Consider the following 25,011-nt stretch of genomic DNA (forward strand, 5'->3'; position numbering starts at 1 on the left):
CCAGCGATAGCATATATGAGCCAGTCAATCGATTAACTCCACAAAAGAAGGAAGGAGGGGAAAGTGATGCAATCGCGTATACTGACTTTACAAATTTCCTTTTAAATGGGGAGTTAACACGTTCAACGTCGTACGATTTCACAGGGGAAAATACGCCGAATGGAAAAAATATAATATTAAATCATTTGATCGAATTGCGTTATCACTATTTCACGTTCATCCAGCTGAATGTCACAGTATTATGTAGTATTATTTATAATATAGAAATGTATTCATATAAATCGTCGTTTCATTGAGTGAACTGTAGTAATTCGATTTGGTCGAATGGCAGTCAACGTGTTAAACAAATCTTATAGAATGCGTTTCACTTTATCATTGTAGGTGTAGCTTTAATTTAACAACTATGTGAAATGCATCGAATAGTCTATCTTAGTCACTTTTATCGTTAATTGGATGTGACCAGAAGAATTTTTGGTGGAACTAAAACCAGCATTAGGGGAATTTATTTTAGATAGAAATTCGAAATCCATCGAGTGCATTGACGATATTATTATAAAACATTCGGAAAGTGTTAACCAGTTTGGATAATGAGCGGCTCAGCGACGAATAGCAAATTGGTGTGGAAAATGAGATGGGAGCAGATAAAAAGTGAACGATCAGCCTAGGTATCAAGCGATAGATGAATACTATATTAAATTGTATTTTAAATTGGATCTGTCATCAATTGTTAAAGTAAACGCAGGTATAGAATGAAAATAAAGTTCCTATACTTCTCTAATAAATTGTTGACTATAAAGTGATCCTAATGACTGCAATTACGGAAGAAATCGAGGGGTTAGCACGTTCGTAACGATGCGTCACATGTGTGACGCTGTTACCGTTGTTGCGATGATATTAACTCTTTGCACTCGAAAGTTTTTCACTAGGAACGCATAAACTGAGAAACGAACATATTTTATTGAATATTTAAAGCATTGATGCATTATGCAAAACTTGGATGTTAAACAGTCAACTTTATAACTTTGCTATATCAAATGAAATGATATAACTTTGCTATATCAAATGAACTGATATAACTTTGCTATATCGAATGAAATGATATAACTTTGATGTATCAAATGAAATGATGACTGACAGTCACCTCTCGAATACAAAGAGTTAACATATATTTGACTAATGGTATACCCTATTTCCACTTTGCTATATCAAAATATCACATATATAACATTTATATAAAATGCTTTGTTTACTATAGTGCAGCTCTCGCGTTAGCTCCATCGACCGCGCTAAAAGTGTACAAGGGTAAGGCGACTTTTCCACTCACGATGCTCGGGTCGCCTCGGCTTTCGACGTATGGTCATTATTGCCGGTAATAACAAAGGATGGAAGCGAGACCGAATGCCACGGAGCGAGACGTAACGATCGAAAAGAAAATTCTATAGTTCCGTCTCACTCCGACACTCCCCTCGGAGAAAAGTTACCCTCCACATACACACTGTTACCTGTTTGTATTGAACACTGCATGGAACTGTTCACATGCATACTCTCGGGCAGCTCCTCGAGCAGAACTACTGGGGGAACGCTGTTTCCGAGTTACCATCAGAGAAATATTTACTTGGACACCTCTGCTCTTCATAATTTCGCGAAATTTGAAAGATTCAACAACACGCTTATTTCCACCGAGTAGTGGAGACTATTTCATATTTACTTTTATTCTTATTTTCTTCCATTCCGTCGAGTTTATTGACCGAACAGAAAATTTCTTATACCAAGGCTGTCGAACTGGGAGCTCGCGAGCTCCACAGTAACTTTCCCCTCACGGAGAGTTACCCTCTAGATACTATACTGTAAAATATATTGATCGGGAGTAACGCAGACGGGAATATAACAAAATTAATAAGTAACTATGTTTATTAATGTAAGAAACTATATACTAACTACGCACAACTAAAACGACACACAACTTGCCACTAAGGCCAACGCACGACTCTCTCTCGGATTCGTACTCAAAAATCATTCTCTCCCCCGCAATCATTCTTCTCACTCGCATTCTCCATAAACTCTCAACACACACCCCTTCAAAGTCTAACTGGAAACCTTGGGCCTGCGACGTTATGCAGGCCACTTTCGCTCAGCCGTTAGACTTCCCTCCATTACCCTTCGCTCGCGCTCATTCTCGCATTCATGCTTCTCAAAAATATTCTAAGCTACGCTACAAATTCTAGATAAGGTAAAGGCACCAGTAATTGACCTGGTATCAACAGTTGACCATTTCTCAGGGAAACGTGAGAAATAAGGTTTTCTAACAGTAATAATCTTTCAGCAATTTAATATGCTGCAGCACCTGCCTAACCCAACCCCGAGACATTTTTACCTGAATCAAACTGTTTCTCGTAAAAGCTAACGATTTATTTCATCGACGTTAGTTGTATGCCTCCGTACTGTAATTTCCTTAACGTTGCAAATAAACAATATTAAAGTAATCATCTTTAATGTTTTTGGTATTACTATAAGCGGTCAACTGCTAGCGTATGGTCAATTACTAGTTTTCTAGTTTTACGGGATAGTCAACTTCTGACGCAAATGTTGTTTTCAAAAATACCCATAAAATTTGGATGATGTAAGAAGTTCAAACAACATTTTGAATAATTACTATTATTCATGCAGAACATTTTTAACTGGTCAACCATTGGCGATTTTACCTTATTACACTACTTTTACCTGTTTGTATCGAGCACTCATAAAACTGCTCACATACAGTCTTAGGCAGCTCGTTGAGTAGAAGTAATGAAGGAACGCTGTTTTCGAGTTACCAGCGTGAGGGAAGTAAGTTAGACACCTCTATCGTGGGACATGTGAAGAGGCGTCGTCTGTAAACAGTACGTCCGGTGTGGACCGGCATGTCGTTCCCGCGGAACCAGTCCAGGCCGCTCGATTATCGTGGATCAATTATTTAGCCGGTCTACACGAGTAACCGGCCGTTAATTTTCCAATGATTCTTGATTTGCCCCTGTCACCATGAATCCATCGTTTGATCTTTGGCGGACGAGTTTCTGATAACGGGCTGCCTCGCCGTTCAAGTTCGCAACGTTCTCGGATCGCCGCGCAAAAACTTGCTGCCTTGTAAGCGCGTACAGCCGAGCGTGTACTCGTTGGTACACGAACGTGATCGTGGATTAGATGTGCGCGTAAGACACACGGAAAGCAAAAAATTAGAACCGCGAGACCTTCAATCACCGGTTGATTATCGTTTTCTGGAAAGTAGATTTTCCGCACGCCACTTTTCGAACGGATGCAACGCGAGAGTCTTGGATTTCTGCAACTTCTTCTTGCTCTGGGTGTAATGTAATATTCGCTCGAGTAAGTGGCCTCGCATTTCTCTTTCTGCTCGAGTCAATCGGAGATAACGAAGGAACAGGCTCTTCGTCTTTTTATTCATGCGGTGTTTTTATACGCATATGTAATTGGTTGACGAGAGATGTTCGTAGTATGAAGGAGGTGTAAATAAAAATGAGAAAATTTGTTTTGTTGCTTCTCCTTGCAGGATTGCAGCTTTTCAATAAGGAATATTTGAAAATACGCGTGGAGGTATTTTCGTTGAAGCAGAATTGAATGACCGGGGGCATTTCTAATTTACGTTAACAGATTTTTCTGTGCATTAATTTTAGCGACTAAGGACATAATCGAATTCCAAACATCTGCTAATAATACAGCTAATTTAATTTCAATAAATAATTCAAGTTATTTAGAGCTTATAGTTATTGACACTAATGATATGTACAATAGATAAATAAATATAATAGGAACTTATTAATCTTTTCTGTCATTCGTCAATTTGATCTACGAACAAAATCAGGCACATTTTCTTGAAAAACAACTTAAAAGACGATATAAGGCAGAAAGAAAATGTAAATGGTTTCTGTAATTTCCCTCACGAAGTTCGGAATGAATAAACCTAGTGTTAAAGGACCGTCGAAAATCTTATTGCTTCATAATTTCCCCACGATTTTCAATTTTTATTGCCAAATTATATGAAAATTTAACTATCATTTTATTTGTATATTAAATTAGGAACTATTAATAAGTGTCTTAACATTTTTTTAGATGTTAACGAAAGTCCCAGTAATGAAAAATCATTCAGATCGCAAAAGGTTTGTACTGATAGCAAAGAATTAATAATCACTTAGTTCAGTCATGTTCATTTCCTGTTATCCTCTAAACTCCGTATAATTAATTAATTAACATCTGTATTTCCGGCCGACGTGCCGTTATTTGCTAAAAACTGACCTTCACCATCTTTTGCGCGACACTTCGTCTGTTACCCTTCAATTCAATATCAGATGCGTGTCAATGGTCTCTTATCAGCAATGCCAAACGCTTATCCGGCTTACAGCTGGTTTTCCTCACGGTCGTGCATTAACGCCGTATTCTGAATCGATTACGATAGCTTGTATTTTATACACGTTTGAAAAAAAAAAACAAATTGGAGACAACTGAATTGCTTCTCGGAATACTGAACACACATACGTTTCTGGCTGAAAGTTCGTAACCACTCTGTGAATCGATGGAGACAGAAATAGACTCACTTAGTGAAGAAACTGAACTTATTAATAATTATAGAATAATCTTTAAATTTCAGCTTCTAATCATTGATCTTGAAATTTTCTCGATTTTTCAGCAGTTACAATTGCAGTCATTATAATTGATCATACTGAATAATATCTAGCAATTATAATTGCATATCAGTGTAATATAATTTAATAATTTTCTTTAGGAAAATGATGTAGAAGACAATAATTTTTGTTCTATCGTTTCTTAATATAGTACAGATATTAAAAATGTACTAATAGACTTTTAGAGAGAAAAGTATTAAGAGGATATTCTGGTCAAAAGAGTGTTCTTCTTTAATATTCTTGTAGACTATTTTACTGAGATAGCTAATTAAAGAAAAATGGGCACACAGTATTTAATGTATGATAAAAATATATAGAAATATAAAAAAACAAGTTTGAATATGTTTTTCCTCGAAAAAAAGGATTTTTTAAAATGGTGACTGCGACTTTGACTGAGTCGATTCGAATAGATTACTCAGCATTGAATTCGTAATACTCCTAATTAACCTCATTTTCTGTGTTGTTTCTTATACTGCTTACATAAACCAATCATAAAAATGAACTTACTATATAATTACTACATAATTCCCTTCTTGTGAGTTTTACAGAGCGTTTCATACAATAGCAAATCTGCCAAAATTAAGTCATACGAGATTCTTGAAAGCATTTCAGAACAGTTTCATTACATGGAAAAACTTGATATAAAAGGAAATAGGTGTATCTCTGAAAATACATAATGAAATAATATTTTAACGTAAATAATAACGTTGTCTGTGGAAATATTAAACTATGTAATATTCATAAATGGCACAACAGAATTAATTTTCTTTTAATTATGTCATGTATATAGTTTTCTTTATATTAATTCTGAAAAAACTTGTTTTTCAATAAAAAATAATGAAACATGAGAAATTACAAAAGAAAATAATATTGATGTCTTCTATTATCTAGTTGTACAAATAATGACAAATAAACAAATCATTTTATACTTGTACACGTTCTTATAATTAAAAATATCTCATTACTCATTTCCCACAGGAATACATGCAACTCGATATCATGTCCGATTAACAAAAACTTTATTGTACAATTTTACGGCTAATGCACATCCCATTTTTTCAGGAAAAGATACTATGAATAACTATAATATTTATGTTTGTTCTAATTAAAGAAAGAATTCCGCTTTGATTCAAAATTTTATGCGTTACTTTTTAATATTAATTTCTTGCTTTCGCAAGAGACGTCATACGAAATAACATTGTATTCCGCTGTTTTATTCACAATATTCTTCTGAAAATTGCAAATATTTCTAAAATCTGCTTTGAGTCGATAAAATTTAATCTACTTCTTTATAATATTACGTCAAATTCATGACAATAAATCTATATTAAATTTAATAAACATAAATAAAATTTTTTCCTTTAAGTCGAAATAAAATGTAATTTCAGGTAATCAACATTCAACTGTTAAATTAAACGTGAGCTCAGTAGTAATATAAAATTTTTATATACTGCATAAAACTCATAAGGCAAAGGGTTAATTAACTCATGTTTCGCCGGTATTGTATTAAACATTGTCAATTAAATATTCTTTTTTATAATTACTGAAGTATTCGGTTAATAAAACATATGTTTTATGATGAATTTGCATTCATTTCACATAATTACGGAGTATTTAAAAGTAACATCTTTAAGAAAAAAAGAATTGCATTAATTCTTTTATCACGGTCTCTTTTCTTATATCCTAAACATCTTTTTAAATTTCATAATAAATCTTTTTTGTATATAATTTACAGAAATTGCGTTTGCAAATTTTGGAATCCATTGAAATGTCTTACTCGAATTCTAAACAAACAGAATACACAATTTTCTGGTTTGTTTATTTTCCTTTTATCATCAGCGAAAGATACGTTAACATTAGAGTTCCGCGAAATTCGACGATTTTTTAAAGTTAAATATTTGAATAAACCATTTGGTACCGAAGTAATAAACAGTCTGATCGATTAACATCAGAAATACTGAGCAACAGAAGATTCATTTTTTATAAAACTGAGTAATAATATGTTGCGATTTAACCTGACCGATTCTTGATTGAATAACTTTAATTCGATTACTTAATTATCGCACTATTTTAAATCTAGTATCGAAGATTTCTACCAGCACTGTTAGCATCAAAGATTCGAAGTGAACAGTTTTCGTGGACGATCGGAGAGGTAGGAAAGTGGAACGGAGGTGCATCGTCGCCGGCAAAAATGAAAACACCGTACACCAGTATTTTATATTCATGAAATTTCATAAGCACGAGGCCTTTTTGTTTTTATTATCTCTGTACAAAAACAGTCGAAAAAATTATAGATTTCTTTTGATAAAGATTTAATTTTTTCGAGCTCACGGCGTATGTACAAGCGGGAAATGATAGACATAGTAACCTAAAAACTAAATATAATTATACATTGATGTAATTAATAGATATAATAATTATAATTCGTAATAATTAATAGTAAACCTACTAGTCTACAGATTCGAGAGTGTACGTAACGTGTTCCTCGTGTCTGTTCCGTGTATCTCGTCAAAAAGATGTGTATACGTGTGTTTTACAAGGGGTGCATCTCTGCGTCTTCCACGTGTGGTTTTCCTGTTTTCTGTTTAAATATCCTCATTCTCTTCAATAACTATATCTCTCTTCGTAACAACGAACTATTGACAAAGCAAATTTCCCATTTTTCCTTGTGTGTGTGTGTGTGTGTGTTTTTTACACAGATTCTAAGTGGATCGTATTCTCGCTCGCAGGTCAATGCGCAACTTGTTACATTTGTATTTTATGTTTCTCCTGTATGTATAATATGTACCATGTGTATAGAACTGTGTGCACGTGTGTATACATGTGTCGTGTAGTTTTTTTCTTGTGCACTGGCCAACAGGGCCGCCGAATTCGGATCTCGATGACCTTGCGTCGGTATCTTTTACATTTTACACTTTTTTTTCCCCCGAAACTGTTGTTATTGTTGTTTTGAATCTTGTTCGTCTCTCGTAAACGTGAATCGCGTATTAAAAGTCGCTATGAACTCTCCCTAATCAGTACAATTAATTCGGCATCACAATTAATAATTACCATGATGGAACCAACGGCCCACTTCAACCGAGTTGAGCACCCCTGTCGGGCCTCACGCTCTCTTACTGTTCGATCCTCCAAACACTTCTCTCCCCGGTTTCTTTCTCTCACCCACAGCCTCTCTCTCGCTCCCTCGTCTCATACTCTCCAATATTCGTTCAATCAATCTCTCATTCTTTCATGCTCTCTCACTCAGTCACTCTCTCTCTCTTTCTCTCTCTCCCTCTCTCTCTCTCTCTCTCTCTCTCATTCGCGTTCGCGCATTCTCCTTCCTGGTGTCCCAACAACAAATGTACGCCAAAGTTCTACAGAAAAAGAAAGACACGCGGCATATGCTACAAAATGTTCGCACATATTTTGTCTCACGCGCGGCCGGAGAAACCGGAGGCACGATCGGGCAACCCCGAAAATTCGCCGAGAGAGTTATTCTTACAACGGATTGTACGAGTGCTAAAAACGGTGCGGAATTTTACAATTTTTACAACGACGCGCCCCGCGGTCGAGCGCGACTTTCGTTTTCTCGCCGGATCCCGTCGTGCCTCCGCCACTGAGCCGCGCGTTTTCGATTCGTGATATTGACTACAGTCTACAATCATCGACTGGCTGACTGTCTCTCGCTCGCTCGGGCACGCACGCACGCAACGCCCTCCGTCGCCCGGAGAAAGCGGAGGGAAACGTGAAACCGAAAATGCGGACGAAAGACGTGTCTTTACAGGTTATTGCGAAATGATCGTTCGCGGTTTCACCGGATATCGCTGTGAACTTGCAGATACGAACAGCTTTCGGTACGTATCGCTGTTACAGCGCAGACGACGCCAGCAAGGAACTCGCGTTTTTTTCTGATAGCGACTGATACTGTAAATTCAATTGCGATGGTCGTAAAATTGAATGAAACAGAAATGTAAACACTTCTGCGAGTCGCTATTGGAAACAAACGTTGCAAGTTATTTGTTGGCGTATCTACGCCTCAAGTTTCAACACTAGAACTAATGGCTGGGTTTAGTTCTCTTATTGGAAAATTACTGATACTTGTCAATTATTCAATGTAATTCTGTAAATAAATATACAATTTTCATAAGGGTTACAGAGTGATCGGATCGAATGCTGTTCTAGTGTTAAACCTCCGAATTTTGGAATCGAATAAATATCTTCCCATGCGTATAGTATTTACAATTTTGAACGACGAATACAATTGTCCAATTACAAAAAAAGAAAATAAATTTGATTATTTTTCTTGGAATTGGATCGTATCTTAAAATCAATTGCTCTTCATTTTGAATGAACGAAAATATTTTTCAAGAGACATTAAATATATAAAACTGTAACAAACGTCTAACGTCTGCACTTTACGTTTCCTTTTCTCTAACTTTTCAGCCCTTTCTCGCGCGCGCGCGCCGTGTCCACCTGATTCGCTCGCTCAGTCGTACAAACACAGTTCACACAGCAGCAGAGACTATACTTTTTTTCTTCATCGCCATCATCATTATCATCATCATCATCATCATCATCATCATCATCATCATCATCATCATCATCATCACCATCATCATCTTCATCATCATCATAATCACGACCACGTACATCAGCATCATCATCATCATCATCATCATCATCTTCATCATCATCTTCATCATCATCATCTTCATCATCATCATCATCATCATCATCATCATCACCGCATGCAGAAACTTTCTCTTACTCGCGCGTCTCTTTCGCAGTTCGAATCTTGCTTCTTTTTTTTATCGTTTATCTTGATTTTGTCTCGTTTTATTTAAAAAAATACTGAATATAACCAAGCTAAAATCACAGACTTGCTGGCGCCTTATTCCAGCGGGTTTGTACAAATTCTTCCTGAAGGACTGTATGTATAGTTACAAGATGTATATATATATATAAGTATGTATATATAATATATGCGTATATATATGTATATATAGTAATTACAATTCGCTCGTGAAATAAACTCTCTCGTTCTGATTCTCACAATTGGTTCTCATTTTTTTTTTCTTTCTTTCTTTCTCTCGCTGAATTTCCGCTCGTTGTATCTCTCGCCACGCGTGGTTCAACGTTTTGTTTTCCTGTTGTCGATTGTTACTGTTGTTCCGTGTACATGTTGTGTGCGCGTGTGTGTGCCTGTGAGCGCGTGTGGGTCTGTACGTGTGCATGTCTATACGTTTCACGCGAATCGAACACGGTCCTATCTCGAACGAGTGTGCACCGCTGAAATTTTTGTTTTTCTTATTTATCGTCGGCTATCAGCCGATGGCTCCAGAAAATGAACAAACGAACGAAGAAAAAAGAAAAAAGTTACAAAACTGAGGAGAGAAAAAAAAAGGAACATTTATCTGCTGTAGCTCGTTTACAAGCTAATTATTTATACACGTATATATTCGGCTACGGACTATTGAAAAAAGAACGGGTGTGTGCGAGATTTTTCTACGCGTCGCCGCCGTTCGACTACTCTCTCACACTTTCACCGACCACACACGGGTGTCTCGTTCCGACAGCGACACAGATACATCGTTCGCACGCACAACGGTCGCGTATAACACACACACTCACACGCGCACACACGCACACAGAGAAAATCGGTTTGTCGTTCCACGGATCATCGAAAAAAGAAAGAGCGAATCTCGGTGTATTTAATTCTCTTTTCTTCTTTGCCTCGACGTTTAACTATTGTTTCCTTTTCTTCGGTATCCACGTTCCGCCTAAAAATCTTTTAGTCGTCTCTTTGCGCGCGCTCTCTACCGTAAATTTTTTTCGCAGGGCGGGCATGCCTAGCAATCTTAATCGAACTTTCGCCCCTTGTGATCGGGGGAACACTGCCAGTTCGGTTTCAGAACCAAGCTTAAGATGTAATTAAATACTATTTAAAAAGAAATACGTAATAAATCACATTAACGATTGAATCCTTTTCCACCCCTACCTCGGACGAAAATGACGATGCTCGTTTAAAGGTAACGGAATTGCAAAGAAAATAGAACGGAATAAGACGCGGTGAAAAAATATATATATAAATATATGAATTTCCATATTTATTTATATATATATATATTATTTCGCGATATAAATGTATATATATAATATATATTTCGTTAGACGTATATATATGTAATGCACAATCCGCGAAAGGTTGATCGCTGTAAGGATTAATCTAAAAAAAAAAAGAAAAAAAAAGAAAGAAAATTGTAAAAAGAAAAGAAAAAGTAATTCGTTTAAAATTGCCACGCATACTCTCGGATATAAACAATATTTATAAACATTTACTTTTACATATCGGTGCGAGATAATGAGCGCGCGTGTATGCGTGCAGAATTCACGTATACACGCGCCCCTTAATTAGGTCGTTCACACAGAGATTGCTTATATTGTCTCTCTATTCTTAATATAATCACAGACACGGTTTCTATAATTGCTACATACAGAGCCTTCCGATTCGATCACCGAACGCGACAAATTCCCGGTATCCTTATTTTCGCTCTCTTTCTCACAAGCACACAAAACATCATCTCTATCCCACTTTCTCTCTTCGCCAATACTTTTCATCAACCACGCAGCAGTTTTCTCCCTCCTGATTCACTTGGTTTTTTTTGTTTCTCTTATCAACAACCACTCCCCGTTTATCCGATCGAAAAAGAGGGACGACAAATTAAATTGAAACAAGAAATCATTCTCGCCGATAATTCTAGCACACAGAGACTACACAGAAATGTTTTCGTATACGCTTACGCCAATACGTCTCTCAACACGACGAAGTCAAAGATATGTCACAAAGAAAGGTAACTTACCGACGATGCAATATGGTCAACGGTCGACGTTCTCGTGGCAACGTTCCCCACTGGATAAAATCTTTCCTTCTTTCCTCGCCGGGATCCCGTGTAAACCGGACACGTCACCGGACAGAGAGAGATAGAGAATACTACGTGTGACGAAACACGATCGAACGATCGCGAGAGTTCTACCCGCGATCGATCGTCGCTTCTCGACGACGACGTTCAGGCAGCACAAAAAAAATTTTTCTGTCTAACTTCAGGCTGGTCTACTGTTGCACGCAACACGGTGAAATCTACACACTCTTGACGACCATTGTGAAACATCGAGAATCGTACCTATGCTAACTATTACGTTCACGGCTAATTCCGAGGGGGAAATTCGTTCGCCCATTGGCGTAGATGAAAGCAGAAGAAAAGGGATGTTTATAGGAGTCTGTAAAAATTCGAACGACTCGAACCGTCGCGTACGAGGGTCGGCGATCGTTATTCGCGAGAGAACCAGTTCGACGTGTTATCAATCCAAAGGGAGAAGAACACATTCGACGGGAAATAAAAAACGAACGGATGGTTACGCGCAGCAAGTGTTTCGCTTGGAGAAATTCTATGAAACGGAAACGACTTGAATTACACCCCGAGAACTGTTGGAAGGGAAGCAAGCGATTACGAAAGAACAGCAGCTGATCGGCGAACGTTTTATTGTCAAGTGGGCGTCTATGGATCGAAAAATAGTCATCACTTGACAAAACGTTCCTACACTTACACACGGACCCCATTCGCACCCGTTCCCCAAGCATACCACCTTATTTCTCAACACTTGAATATCATTTCTTTTTTTTTTGTCATGCCCGAAACACCAGAAAAGATAATTATACAACACACGCACGATATAATCAACACGCCCTCCCACCATGCGAAGAAAATCACAGTTGTTTACTTCATATCATTTTTTCATGTTATATTCTGCCTCGTTTCTGACTCTCGCACACAGCCATGCACACATACACGCTCCCCTTTCTCTCCACTCAACGTTCGCGCATGCTCAACATGGTACACTCTACTCAAGCAAACATTTCATTCTCTCTTTCTCTCTCTCTCTCTCTCTCTCTCTCTCTCTCTGTCTTTCACTCGATCTCTCTACTCCACTCGACGAGAAAACAGATAATATACAATTCGACACGACACATACACGCGTAAGCTGAATTTTCGGTTCGCTCCCGCGCGTATATACGATATTTCCCTACCGTACATAATACCTAATATATATATGTACATATAAACTCGCGCTTTTTGTTAAAGGTTTGTACGTATGCAGTGTAAACGTGTGTTCTTATTGTGTCAACGATACCAAAAAACATGCGTCGAGCTTGAGACCGCCCAACAGCCGACGACCAGTGAAGACGATGGATGACGGACGATGGATGACGGACGATGGACGACGGATGATCCAGAAAAGAATACTCGGGGCCGCTCCTCTGCGAAAACGCCAATGGACATCGGCGTCGTTGATACCAACAGCGTTCCCGATCGCCGGGAACCAGACCGATCCCCCCGAGGTGTCCCGAGAGAACCGATCGGCCAACGAACGGGCTCCTGTTGCGTTCGATCACATGGCAAAATAGAACAGGCTTGCTTTCTTCCTTCCCGAATTGTCGAATGTGTTTTGTTTCGGGTGTCAGTGTGTGGCTCGGTGGTAAGTTGCATTCACAGTGCGAGGTTGGGGAGAAAAGAAAATGATCTTGGACGATCACAGTTGACCGGACAGAAGAGACTGGATATGTTGTTCGTTCGTCCATCTTGAAACCGGAATCGAGTTTGCTCTTTCATTTTTTCCCTCGTTCGTTTCCCGTTCAAAGATACACGTATCCTCGTCCTCGGTTTCCTTCGTGATCGCCGCATAGAAGGGAGAGCATATTACCAAGAACATCAGAACACGAGAGGCTTCAGAGTTAATCGATCGAGAATGATACGCAAAGAGACTTCGTGGAAGAAAAGAGATTTTTTTCGCGACGGTAAAAACACGTTGTTGGATTCTTCTCGAGGGAGAGAGGCGCCCTTTTTTCTTTCGCATCCACCTCTCTCTCTCTCTCTCTCTCTCTTTCTCTCTGGGACAGAGAGTAGAGGGGTCAGACTGGTTCGTTGTTCCCCCGGTCCCGCACGGCTTCGCCTCTCAGGATTATCAACGGAAGCGCGCGCGAGAGGAGGCTGAGATCAATTATAGTCGGGCTGAGAGAGAGTTTCTCGTGGAGCTCGCCCATCTTCTTTATTATAGCTTTTTTTTCGTGATACTTCTCCTCGCTTTTCAGCGGTGGCGGTCTCGCTGGGCGGCCGCTGCTCCTTCCCCTGGTGACTGGAACAAAAGAAAGAGCCCGGTTGTCTTCTCGCGAGACGCGCCGGGGCGCTCGACGTCTGCTGGTCTTTAACGGGTAATACAACGATGTCGTTGTCACGCGAACGCGCTGCGCTATCCTTGTGTCGTGTGTTCAAACGATGACGATGATGATACATCTGCCGTGCGGCAAGCGTGACCCGAGAAATTTCGGGGAGTCACCCGCGCACGGCTGGACTAGAGTCAGTCGTGGTTGGCAAATGCTGGGTGGGACCAATCGGGTCACCACTCATGGACGAATAATTCTTCACAGAAGTTGCCAGAAAAGAAACCGGATTTTCATTCGTTCCTTTCAATATATACGCTCGTGTTTTTCGCTGTTCGTCGCTTGCTGGAAACTGCTGGTGTTCGATATAGTCGAGAAGACTGCGCGCGCGCGCGTTCGCGTTACACGACTCCAAATACAAATTCTTCTTTTCACTTGCCAGAGGGGAGCACGGATCACGTATATGTATATATCTATATAATATGTGTATACATATATGCGTATATATATATATACATATACATATACCAACCATGTATACATATATATACATATATCACGAAAAAAAAACGCGAGAAATGCTTCGATCAGTCCGAGAGCGTGATGCACGTCCAATGGAAAAAAATGAAGCGGGATGACGCCTAGCGTCGTCGCGCTGACGAATACGTGCGCCGTGAGACGCTTCAACTGGAGACGAACGCGGCGATCTGCTCGCTGAACTGCGAGTGCTCTAGCAACAACGAGTCCTTGCAGCTCTCGAACTGTTGTTGCTGTTGTTGTTGCTGCTGGTGGTGGTGCTGATGGTTATGCTGATGCTGGTACTGGTGTTGTTCCTCCGGGTCGGGCTCGGTGCGTTCATATAGGACACAGATGGACCCATTTTCTCCGATTCTGTACGACACTTCCGACGGATCGATCCACATGGTGAGCTCGCTTGGGAACAGGCTGTGCAACACCGTCGGCAGGAGACCGACGTTCGCTCCTGCCTGCGCGATCACCGGGTCCATTTTACCGTTGATGCGTATGCAACGGTAACCGGAGCCACGATTCGGACGATCCGGGAACCAATGGTCCCTGTAACGATGACGTAGAACCTCCGTCAACGATGACTTGAACATCTCGAGCTGACGCTCGGACAGCTGTCCCGCCTGGAGACGCAGCAGGTGCACCAGAAAATCCGCCGCCGACACGATTTCCAGTCTCATGGTTGCCAAGCGAAGCCACCCAGGACGAGAATTGATCCGCGAGCAGCGTCCTGCTCCGTTACGTGCGAGCCTCTGTGTATATGTCACAGCGGTGGTAGTCCTTTCCTCCTTCCTCCTCCTCCGTACCCTTTTCCAGTTTCAGGGATGATTCCGACGGAGGAGACGACGACGCGCGGCGATCGAAGCGAGAACGAGCAAGCCGTTTCTTCACCGATCCGACGATGGGTCACGGCGCGACGAGAGGGGCCGTTGTTGCTCGCGGCGATACGTACACAGCAATCTTCACAAAATGGCGTCGCGGCGGCCACGTCGCACGGTCGCACTCCGGGTTCGTTCGTCGACGCTCCAGCGCGGAAAAACGTGATTGCCGGGTCGGGTCGGGACTACCGACAGATTTCTCACCACGAATATATCAAATCGGCAAACACAATCTCGCGCGAGCGGTTTCTTTATTCGACGCGATCGCCGCGGACCGTTTCAACGGATGATCTATCCTTTTTCGAATTTTTTCGTCGTGTTCGTGGCCGGTAATGCCGCGATCGCGAGCGATATTTTTCCGTCTTTAACTCAATCGTACTTGTTGAGAAACGCGCGGTCCAAATCGTTTCTCCGATCCCTAGGATGCCCGTGAGAATCGACAAGACTGCGGAGATGGATTTTCTCGAATAATAAACTCGTTCCAACGATCACAACAACCGACGTGTTTCAAAACTTTTTCCCTCTCTCGCTTCGAATTTACTTCTTCGTTTCTTCTCTCTTCTTCTTCTTTTTTTCCTCTTCCCACGCTGTTTTCACTCTGTGTTTAAAAACACCTTTTACCAAACTGCCAGAGAAAAACTTTCTCGCGACTACCCAAAACCGACGCACCCTTCTCTTAACCGCGGAACAACCGCACCCACGGACTACCAACGACTTTCTAGTGGTATCAACCGTCGACACGAACCAAGTAGCTTTGTCTCTTTGTTCGCGCAGCCCGTGGCGGGGATAATACGCGTCCAACGATTGGGCCGGCGGCCGCCCCACCGGTGCGGACCGTCACGTGCTCACAATCTGCGCGTGTCTCGCTGCGCGTACGTCCGCAGCTGCGTCCCGAATACGGATCGTCTGCGCGATGAGAGTTCTCAACCGGTTTATGCCCGACGTCATTATATACGAGAGTGGGCGATTTTGGAACCATACAGGAGTTGTTTCCCCGAAAATCGAGTTACGAAGAAGATTACGTGTATGGACTTATTCATACGAGACCGACGGACCCGAGGAAAAATACTTTCCGACGGTAAAATTAGATTTTTATCATACGTACGATGCTTTGTTTCCCATTTTTGGTACTTTATATTCCTTCTCGGAAACATGCAACGTATTTCTCGAATGTTGTATTATGCCGGGAGAGACGTTCGAACGATTTGATGCCAGTTTCTTGCGTTATATCGTAATTTTAGAATGGGGCAGGTCACTGAATTCGAGTTTCCATTAAGTGAGGTTATCTAATTGGTAGATTACGAAGTTGTCTTTACATGTGTTATTTCAATCGAGAGATAGGAAATATTATTGCGCCTAAATTCGACTTACTTTTCCAGAGAATTCTGTAATAATTCCAATTTATAACTAGAACGCGATCTTGTTTGTTATTTATTAAACCCAATTTGCTACTTAACACTTTACCGACCGGCTTGCTAGAACGAAAACACGTTGCTAATACCGGCGACGCGTTATTTCGATTCGTTGTAAAAGGGAATAATTTCAAAATATTCGATATGTATGATGTGCTTATAATACGATCAATATGTGTACAATAACGTAATTAATACGATGTTAATTCGCTCGATAAGCAGTAGTTTCAAAAAATTCCGGTCGATAAGCGTTGCCATTGAAAATCTGTTTTTCGGATCCCGGTAGGTAAGCGGTGACGTCGAAAATTCGATTGTTCGGATCCCGGTGGGTAAACTATTAAAATTAATAATAATATTATTATTTATCTTCATATTCATCGAAATAATTACTAATATTAATACAATAATTGGAAACATGACAAAGGGAATTATAATAATTTTATTCACAACCAGTTGTGTACTTTCGTCAAATGCCTTTCCAAGGTCTGAAGTACATAATAACATAATTCCAGGAGAATTTTCTCGTTCTGTTATGAACATTAACGCTCGCTTTAAGTTCCCCGGAACCGCGAACAATTAAAATTTTCATCCCGTTTGTTCCCGTCGGTGAGACTCGAATTCCTAGGAAACTAAGTTTAATGTGTTCTGTTAAAACGAGTTTTACTGGTTAGCGTTACATACCTTACGTTTAATGGAATTGTTCTCTTAATACTTAAGCTAAAAGAAAAGGTGCCCAGTAAAGGGAACAATCGCGGAGGGAACTTTTGTAACGAGCCGACAGTCGCATGTCAGCGTTTGGTCTTCGACCTGCGGACTGCTGATGTAAAATACAATGAATTCATGATAGCTCCGAGCGACAGGTTTCCGTAATTCTACTGTTGTCTTGGAGCTTTTCGAGTTTTTCATTAGGAACCGAATAAAAGAAACAGCAGATTCAATAATATACTGGAAACCTCGATATTCGAATACTTCAATATCCAACCGTTCAATTATGTGGATATGTCATCCGGACCGTTTAATAGTCTTCGGAGACACTAGACCTTTTATTGTATTCCCGTATATAATAGACGATAGGTTCCCCTTTTTCATTTCGTACAATATATGATACATAACTGACCGAAAAGGATTTTTATTTCAGTGTTAATCCTTTCTTCTATGATTTTTATCATAATTGCGCTTGCTATATCCATTTTACTGTTAATACTTAGCTAGAAACATAGAGAAATTCTATGTTTAATTTCAAATCAATATCAATATCAATATCAATATAATCTGATCAATAATATAATATAATCTGATAAATCGAGTGTGACACGATATTATAACACAAGGGGTTAATGCTAGTAAAATATGAAATGATTTTATCCACAGTGATCAATACTGTCAAACTATGAAATATTTTTATTTGGAAATATTATTTCTAAAATATAAGGTACTTTTATAGTGAAATGTTAATGTACTTACATTATAACAATAGTAGAGGAAAGTAGAAAATAAAGTTGTTTATTTCCAAACTCCGAAGAAAATAAAACTGAACGCGACCTCAGCGTAAAATATAAAGGCAAATATAAGCAATCCTTTATTCTGAAATAAGAAAGAAATATTTGAAAGGTACATTATTTTATTATTTTATTATGCAACAAAGATTTTACTGAACTTGGTTACAATATTCCATAAGAAAAAAAAATGCTATTCATACACATAAGACTGAAAGTTTCGTTGAAATTTAATAAAAAAAACATGGAAGAAAAAGGGAAACCTACAACCGAGTTATTCTTAGCAAAATACATAGGAGAAGTAAGTCGTCGATCAATCATCGCTTCCCCTTATACTCCGCTCCAAAATGTTGGTCGTTCTTATTAAAACAGGCGCGACACCAATAAAGGATCGGTTTTATTGTTGTACAATTTTCGGTTCGATCTAATTTCGTCTCGACGAAGGAATCGTTAGTTTTGTTCATCTGCTTATCTCACGTATTAATTTCGATTTGAAACACATTTATAGTGTCGTACCTTTAAAGTTCCAAATCGTTCATGTTTATAACACAGTTTTTTTATTTCCAAATGTGGAATAAATTAACCGAGTTTAAATGAAAAAATTCTAGGATACCGTGTACAATTGAATAATGTAAGTTACAATGATAGTCACAACAGTTTTTTAGCGTTAACTACATTTAAATACGAACAAATACAGTTTATTTATGTTTCCGAATAATACGTGATCACAGACTTTTTGCGACACAATCATTTATACGTATCTATTTGACATAATTTGTATGTGCCACAAATTCACAGGGACGAGCGACTTTCACTGAAAACGGAAAAAGTAAACAGTGATCGTGCCATTCTTTTTTTTTCACAGAATAGATAAACATCGCTACACTCGTTCACATTGTGCATCGCAGGATACGGTTTTCTATCCTATCTCATCCGTTCTCCTTTTTTTTTCATTTAGTGCGGTTCGATTTTCTCTTTTTGTTATTCTTTTTGATAATACGAATTTCATGGAGTCAGCGCAGACACGCAAAGCGAACCATACAAATCTGAAACGAATTTTTATTGTTGAAGCTACCTCGATTTTTACTCACTTTCTAGCCTTTTGTTTTTTGTCACTCTTCCGTTCTTGTTTGTTTAATAGTTACAAAAACGTGCGTAATATTTCACGAAAATTTAACGAAATACAAATCGTTTGTGTTCAACGAAATATTTAAAGAACGGTTCAACGATTTTCCTTTCGACCGTAAAATTTCAATTTGTATACACCAACAATACAATTCAATGGAAAAATCATTTATAAATAAAGAAAGGTATAGCCAACACTTTGTTTAAATAAAATAAATAGAAGGGACTTTCTTTTTCTCTTGCAATTACGGCTACAGAATGGAAACCTCAAAAAGTTCAAGCATCCATATATTTACCACCAATCTAATAAATATAATGCTGCTTTAACCAAGATTTAATTAAGAGTCCTGTGCTTTCCACTAAGGAAAGAAGTGAATCGATAAAATAAGAAACAACGTTTTATCAAAACGTAAACATTAATGTCACGTTCAACTTGTTAAATTTACATAGATATATAATCACATATATTATTCGATGACAAGAACGAACTAATAAATAAACAATAACTAATATCCATATTACACTACAATATTTCTGATCACTTATAATTATACTACATCACACGCATCATTACATCCACATCATACAATAATTTCAGAATTCAAACCACATAACCCAACCACTAAAAATTAACAAACCAAGAAACCCCCTAAAAACAGACAAAAAATCCAACCCCTATACACACAGTGGCAATATATATCTCTCGCTACGTACTTCATTTATAATTCTGATTGGTTACGTGTAACCATACCGATGAATATGAAATCAATATAAAAAATAAGACAAGAAAAGATGAAAGCTGTTCAATCAGACCAATTAGCATTCCTTCCAAGGCTCATTTCCCGAACAACGCACAGTATATCGAAATATCGAATATTCGGAACGCAATCATTTACATAAAAATCCACAGTCCACCAGAGAGCATCAGGCGAACCGTCGTCACGAGTGATTTCTTTCGCAGCATGAAAATTAGCGAAGTTCATTTGTCCCGTGTTTCCCTTCATTGAGCCGCGTACAGCGGTTAAGCTTCGCGTATCGATTTTCTCACAATTTCCCTCGTTTATTTCATTCTGCCGCTGTTGGATTATTTTCCCCTTCGACCCTCTCCTGCCCGCCGCACCCCTCTCGGGCAGCCCTTCCGACGAACCTTGATAAAAGGATACGTACCGTCGTCTACTACATACCTGATGGCCGAGGGTGATCTGCGATCCATGATCCCCCAATGAGCATTACTGACCCACCCCTCCACGTCTGTCCCCTCCAGCCCCTGGGCCCCTTACTCGTTCGAGCTGCCCTGCCTCATTGCTACCCCCCGTCCGGCACCCCAAATCGCGCGGACCTAATAATATAAAACTAATGCAGGCAGCTAGAAAACGCTCGAAACCGTGCCCCAAGTTGGGCGAGTCAGCTTGCGTTGCGCATGAAAGCCGGACCAGGGTTGATTTTCTGAATCGCGGCGCGCTGCTGCCCTGCTGTCGAAAAGGTTGCCCGCCTGCTGCTGTGCAACCCTTTCGACCCTCGCCGTGTCCCCCTCGGTTTTCACTGATTCTATTGATGCGCTTCTACGATTTAGGGCAGCGGCTCTCAGCCAGAGGTGGATTGCCGAGGAAAGATTGGGTTGGACAAAATGTCACATTTTGACAATAAAACTAGCGAGTAGTTACTTTGACTTTTTGAAATTTTTTTATTGAAACTCTAAGAGTGCATCTATCGAGACTTTAATTGATTTACAATTCAGGATGCGTATTGCTATCAATTTCTTTAACCCTTTGCTTCACAGTAACGTGTTAGACTCGTGAAGATTTTAAACAATATTTAAGAGATATAAATATTACCGAATTCTTGTACGTTCAAATGAAATATTATTCTTTTGTTATCAATCATTATACTTTACCGCACGTAGACACAGGATATGTCTAGAATCTTTTCTGTCTTCAATGAATTATTAATAATAAAGTAAAATAATATTCGAACTTTATTTTGTTTGTTGTAATGATCGCAGAATAACTCGTTTCTCTTTTTTTATGTATGTGTGTTTCATTATATTTTACGATCTAGTTGTTCTATGTTCACGCTCTATGCTGTTTAAAATTGAATAATTACTATTTGTCATAAATCTGGCGAAATGAAATGTACATATAATTACACGAAGAGCCTGTTTTAATTAGTTGTTTACTAGATGTTTAAAATGCAAAAGAGTTTCTTATGAGTACAAATAATCGTTTCACTTTCGTAATTTTACCGCTGGTGTCACAATTGTTACACACAGTAAGAATATTGCTTCGCGAAAGACTGGAGGTTACACGGATCTGCAACAGGTAAATGCGAACCACTGGCTTAAGTCGAGTCGGAGGTGGTCGTTCAGGAAGCTAAAAGCAAATCGTGCAGCTTTCGATGCAGCTATTATTTCAACTATGTTTTGCAAATGACTTTTGCTTTTTTGATACTATCTTGAATTTTTTTCGAATGTTTCATCCTTCCCTCTTTGAAAGAACGTATTGTTGGCATATCGTCAAAATCTTTGAAGCGAACGTAAAGAACACTTTTATCGAAATAAAATATTTGTTAAACAGGATAGAATTATAATGATTTTCTTTAAATAAAGTTATTGAATCTTTTATAGACATCTTTTTGGAAGAAAATATTTAGTTGATAATATCATCTATTTGAGTATGTAAACATTTTACAGATTTCGTAATATTTATTTTTTACAGAATTCCTCACTAATCGTACATTTATTCGATAATATTTCATTCACAGAAATCAGAGGTTATTTGCAGAAACATATTTCCCGTACGTTGCAAAATATAAAAATAGATTTGAGTATATTGACAATGCATCCACGTAGAAAGCTAGTTATTCAATAATATTCCATTCGCGGAAATCAGTGACCAATATTCGCGGAAACATGTTTCCCGATTGATTCGGAAAATAAAAATAAATGTCATAACAACGTCCACGCGGAAATGTATTTATTCAACAATATTCCATTCCGAGGAACCGAAATTATTGCCTACAAAAATAACTTTTCTGATTCGAAAAATAAAAATTACGAAACAGTCTTACGATTTCCATTTGCAGAATTAAAAATACATTTTACAAAACTATGCGTGTATAAAAAGATGTGTGTATTAATTAAATATGAGTTAGTATTGTGTAATTTAGAAGTTAAACGAAAAGGTACAAATTAGTTTTAAAATTATTAAGAGTTTTGAAGGAAAGAGTTTTAATTTAGATTTGGCTTGCTGACATAGCAGACATTTCTTGGCAGGCAGACAGAAATTACATATTTATTGCTTACATGTCTATTCTGTTCACCGTGTATACAAACAAGGTAACAATATTTGTCGTGTGCGATTATATCGTATTCAAAAGCCATCGTTGAAATTTCTAAGGAGTTGTATAATATCGAAACAGTTCTGACCGTCAAGTTTACTTTGGTCGCGCTCTTTAAAACGTCTCAACGGCAAAATGTTACTAATCATTTTCAAGGTTTATTAAAAATTTAATTATAAAGGCAGTAGACACTATAGTGGTTGAGAAAGCATAAATAAACGATATGCAAATGAATATCTACAACTTTATAATTACATGAAGGTACAATCTATTTCTGCAGTCAAAATGTCATACAATAATCATGATTATACTGCGAATGTTATACATTCATCGCAGTAATTGATAATTAATTAATTCAAGATACATGGAAGTTTAATTAAATTATGAAATTATTTAATTATGTTTATATGTTTCCAATTATATATTTGAAAATGTTAAAAATAAAGGTTAATATAAAGCATGATAAACTTTCTAAATGTATTATTAGATAGACGCTAGTACATTATTAAATATATTATTAAAAACTATGTAGTATATGAGTGTATAAACTTGTGTAGTCGTAACAAATTCATTAGACAGAAATCAAATAATTTGATAAAATAATAATAAAAATAATAATTTAATATTCTAGTTTAATATATACCAACTTGATTATTACTTTCTTTATCATGAAAGAATATTGTAAAATTATATATTTTATACATTGTGCAATAAGAAAGATATTTCCTGCACTGCTTGCTATTTCTAAATGTATATCTCAAAGTCAAGGTGTAAGGACACCAGAATTTCCAGCACTTTTACCTGCAGGACTCGCGTGATTCAGGTTCAAGGATGTGACCCTGAGCGACCAATTGATTTTGGTTTGATTACAATAGGTAAGCACACGTACTTACACTGTCGCGTCGGTCAGAACAGCTGTCTACCTTACCACAATCAGCTACAGACTGGTGGCTAGATTAAACTCTATACAAAATAAAATTGTCTTAGAACAATTCACAAAGATTACAGCAAAATAGAAATTTTCTTAAAATAATTCACAAAGATTAGAGCAAAATATATAAAAATTTATTTCATGTGTAAATGATTGTAATATAGTATCATTATTATCAGCTTTGTTATAACGTCCATTTCTTTCAGAACAGAAACTAGGACAGTTGATTAAAATGTGTTAAACGTTTAAAAATTAACAATTTAATTATGCATGTTTGAGGTAATCTTCAAAAATTATTGCAGTAGACTTTCGTACATCAATGTAGCATTTATAATATTATACAAAATATATATATTAAATAAATAATCTGGATGATGATAGGAAAATGTTCAAACAAAAAAGGACAATGTATAGTTTAACTGAAACTTATATTAAAACTTCTTCAAAAAAATATAAGATCCTTTGTATTTTATGTAAATGCATATACATTAACGATTTACAAATGACCTGTGAATACTTAAATATTAACCTCTGAAAATCAATATGAAGAATACATTGAATACTTGCTAGCATAAGCTTACTTTTAAAAATTTAATTAGTCAGTGACCTGTCAATGCAACTTTAAATCCTTATTTTGAAACACGATATAATACGACAATTACTACGGTCGTTGTATAAAAAAAACTTTTCCTTTTGAAATTCAGATTACAGTCTTCATTTGTACTCGTTACTCCTGTTTCCCTGCTTTATTGCATAATCCTATATGTCCACATGACGGAAACAAAGTTTCACAATTAACACATTTGTATCTATTGACGTAAGTAAGTGTATGCACATTACGCTCCATTAATCGATTCAATATTGTTGCTGATGCAACCGTTGCTTTTTTGTTTCGATCGAGTACTAATTGCTGTCGCGTTTCTGCGTTTGAAGCGACGATATTGCGGCGCAGCGATAGTTATCCGGTATTGTCTCATTGATTTTTGACAACTGGTTCGTCGATGACGACTGATAACGAGGTTGAGTGCTTTACGTGAAGATAGAAAAGTGGATTTCGCTTTTCAGGAGGGAAAATGGAATTTCTATGACGTTAGCAGTATTAAAATGCTTCATAATCGAATAATTAATATATTAAAATAATATTATTGCGTTTCGAATATACATTCAGAAATGGTAAACGGAGCAGAAAATATTTCTCTTATTGCAGAATTGATAAAAACAATAATTGTAGGTAATCTTGCAACACTTTTTCAGCGAGTAATATTAAAAAAAAAAGGTGAAGAAAATATTAGTTAAGCTGATATATGTTAACTCTGTACCACGTGATTTGATATAACAAAATTATAGAGTCTTATATACAATATTCATTCTTTTATAGTCGATCGATATGTGAAATATTGTATTAAATAGTTTTATTTCCTAATGTATGTATGTGT

At 37.8% G+C, this 25,011-nt stretch overlaps 2 protein-coding genes across 8 annotated transcripts in view; both read right to left on the reverse strand.

Annotated features, from left to right (window-relative positions):
• Positions 1–25,011, reverse strand: part of Ipk1 (Inositol phosphate kinase 1) — a 276,465-nt gene that overhangs the window by 106,723 nt on the left and 144,731 nt on the right. The gene's annotated exons all lie outside the window — the stretch shown is intronic.
• LOC116427874 (protein BTG2) lies at positions 6,887–16,037 on the reverse strand. Its single transcript, XM_031978705.2, has one exon. It carries the CDS (start codon positions 15,075–15,077, stop codon positions 14,556–14,558), a length of 522 nt encoding a protein of 173 aa, XP_031834565.1. The 5' UTR covers positions 15,078–16,037; the 3' UTR covers positions 6,887–14,555.

Source organism: Nomia melanderi, chromosome 6 (assembly GCF_051020985.1).
Source record: "Nomia melanderi isolate GNS246 chromosome 6, iyNomMela1, whole genome shotgun sequence".
Taxonomy (NCBI): domain Eukaryota; kingdom Metazoa; phylum Arthropoda; class Insecta; order Hymenoptera; family Halictidae; genus Nomia; species Nomia melanderi.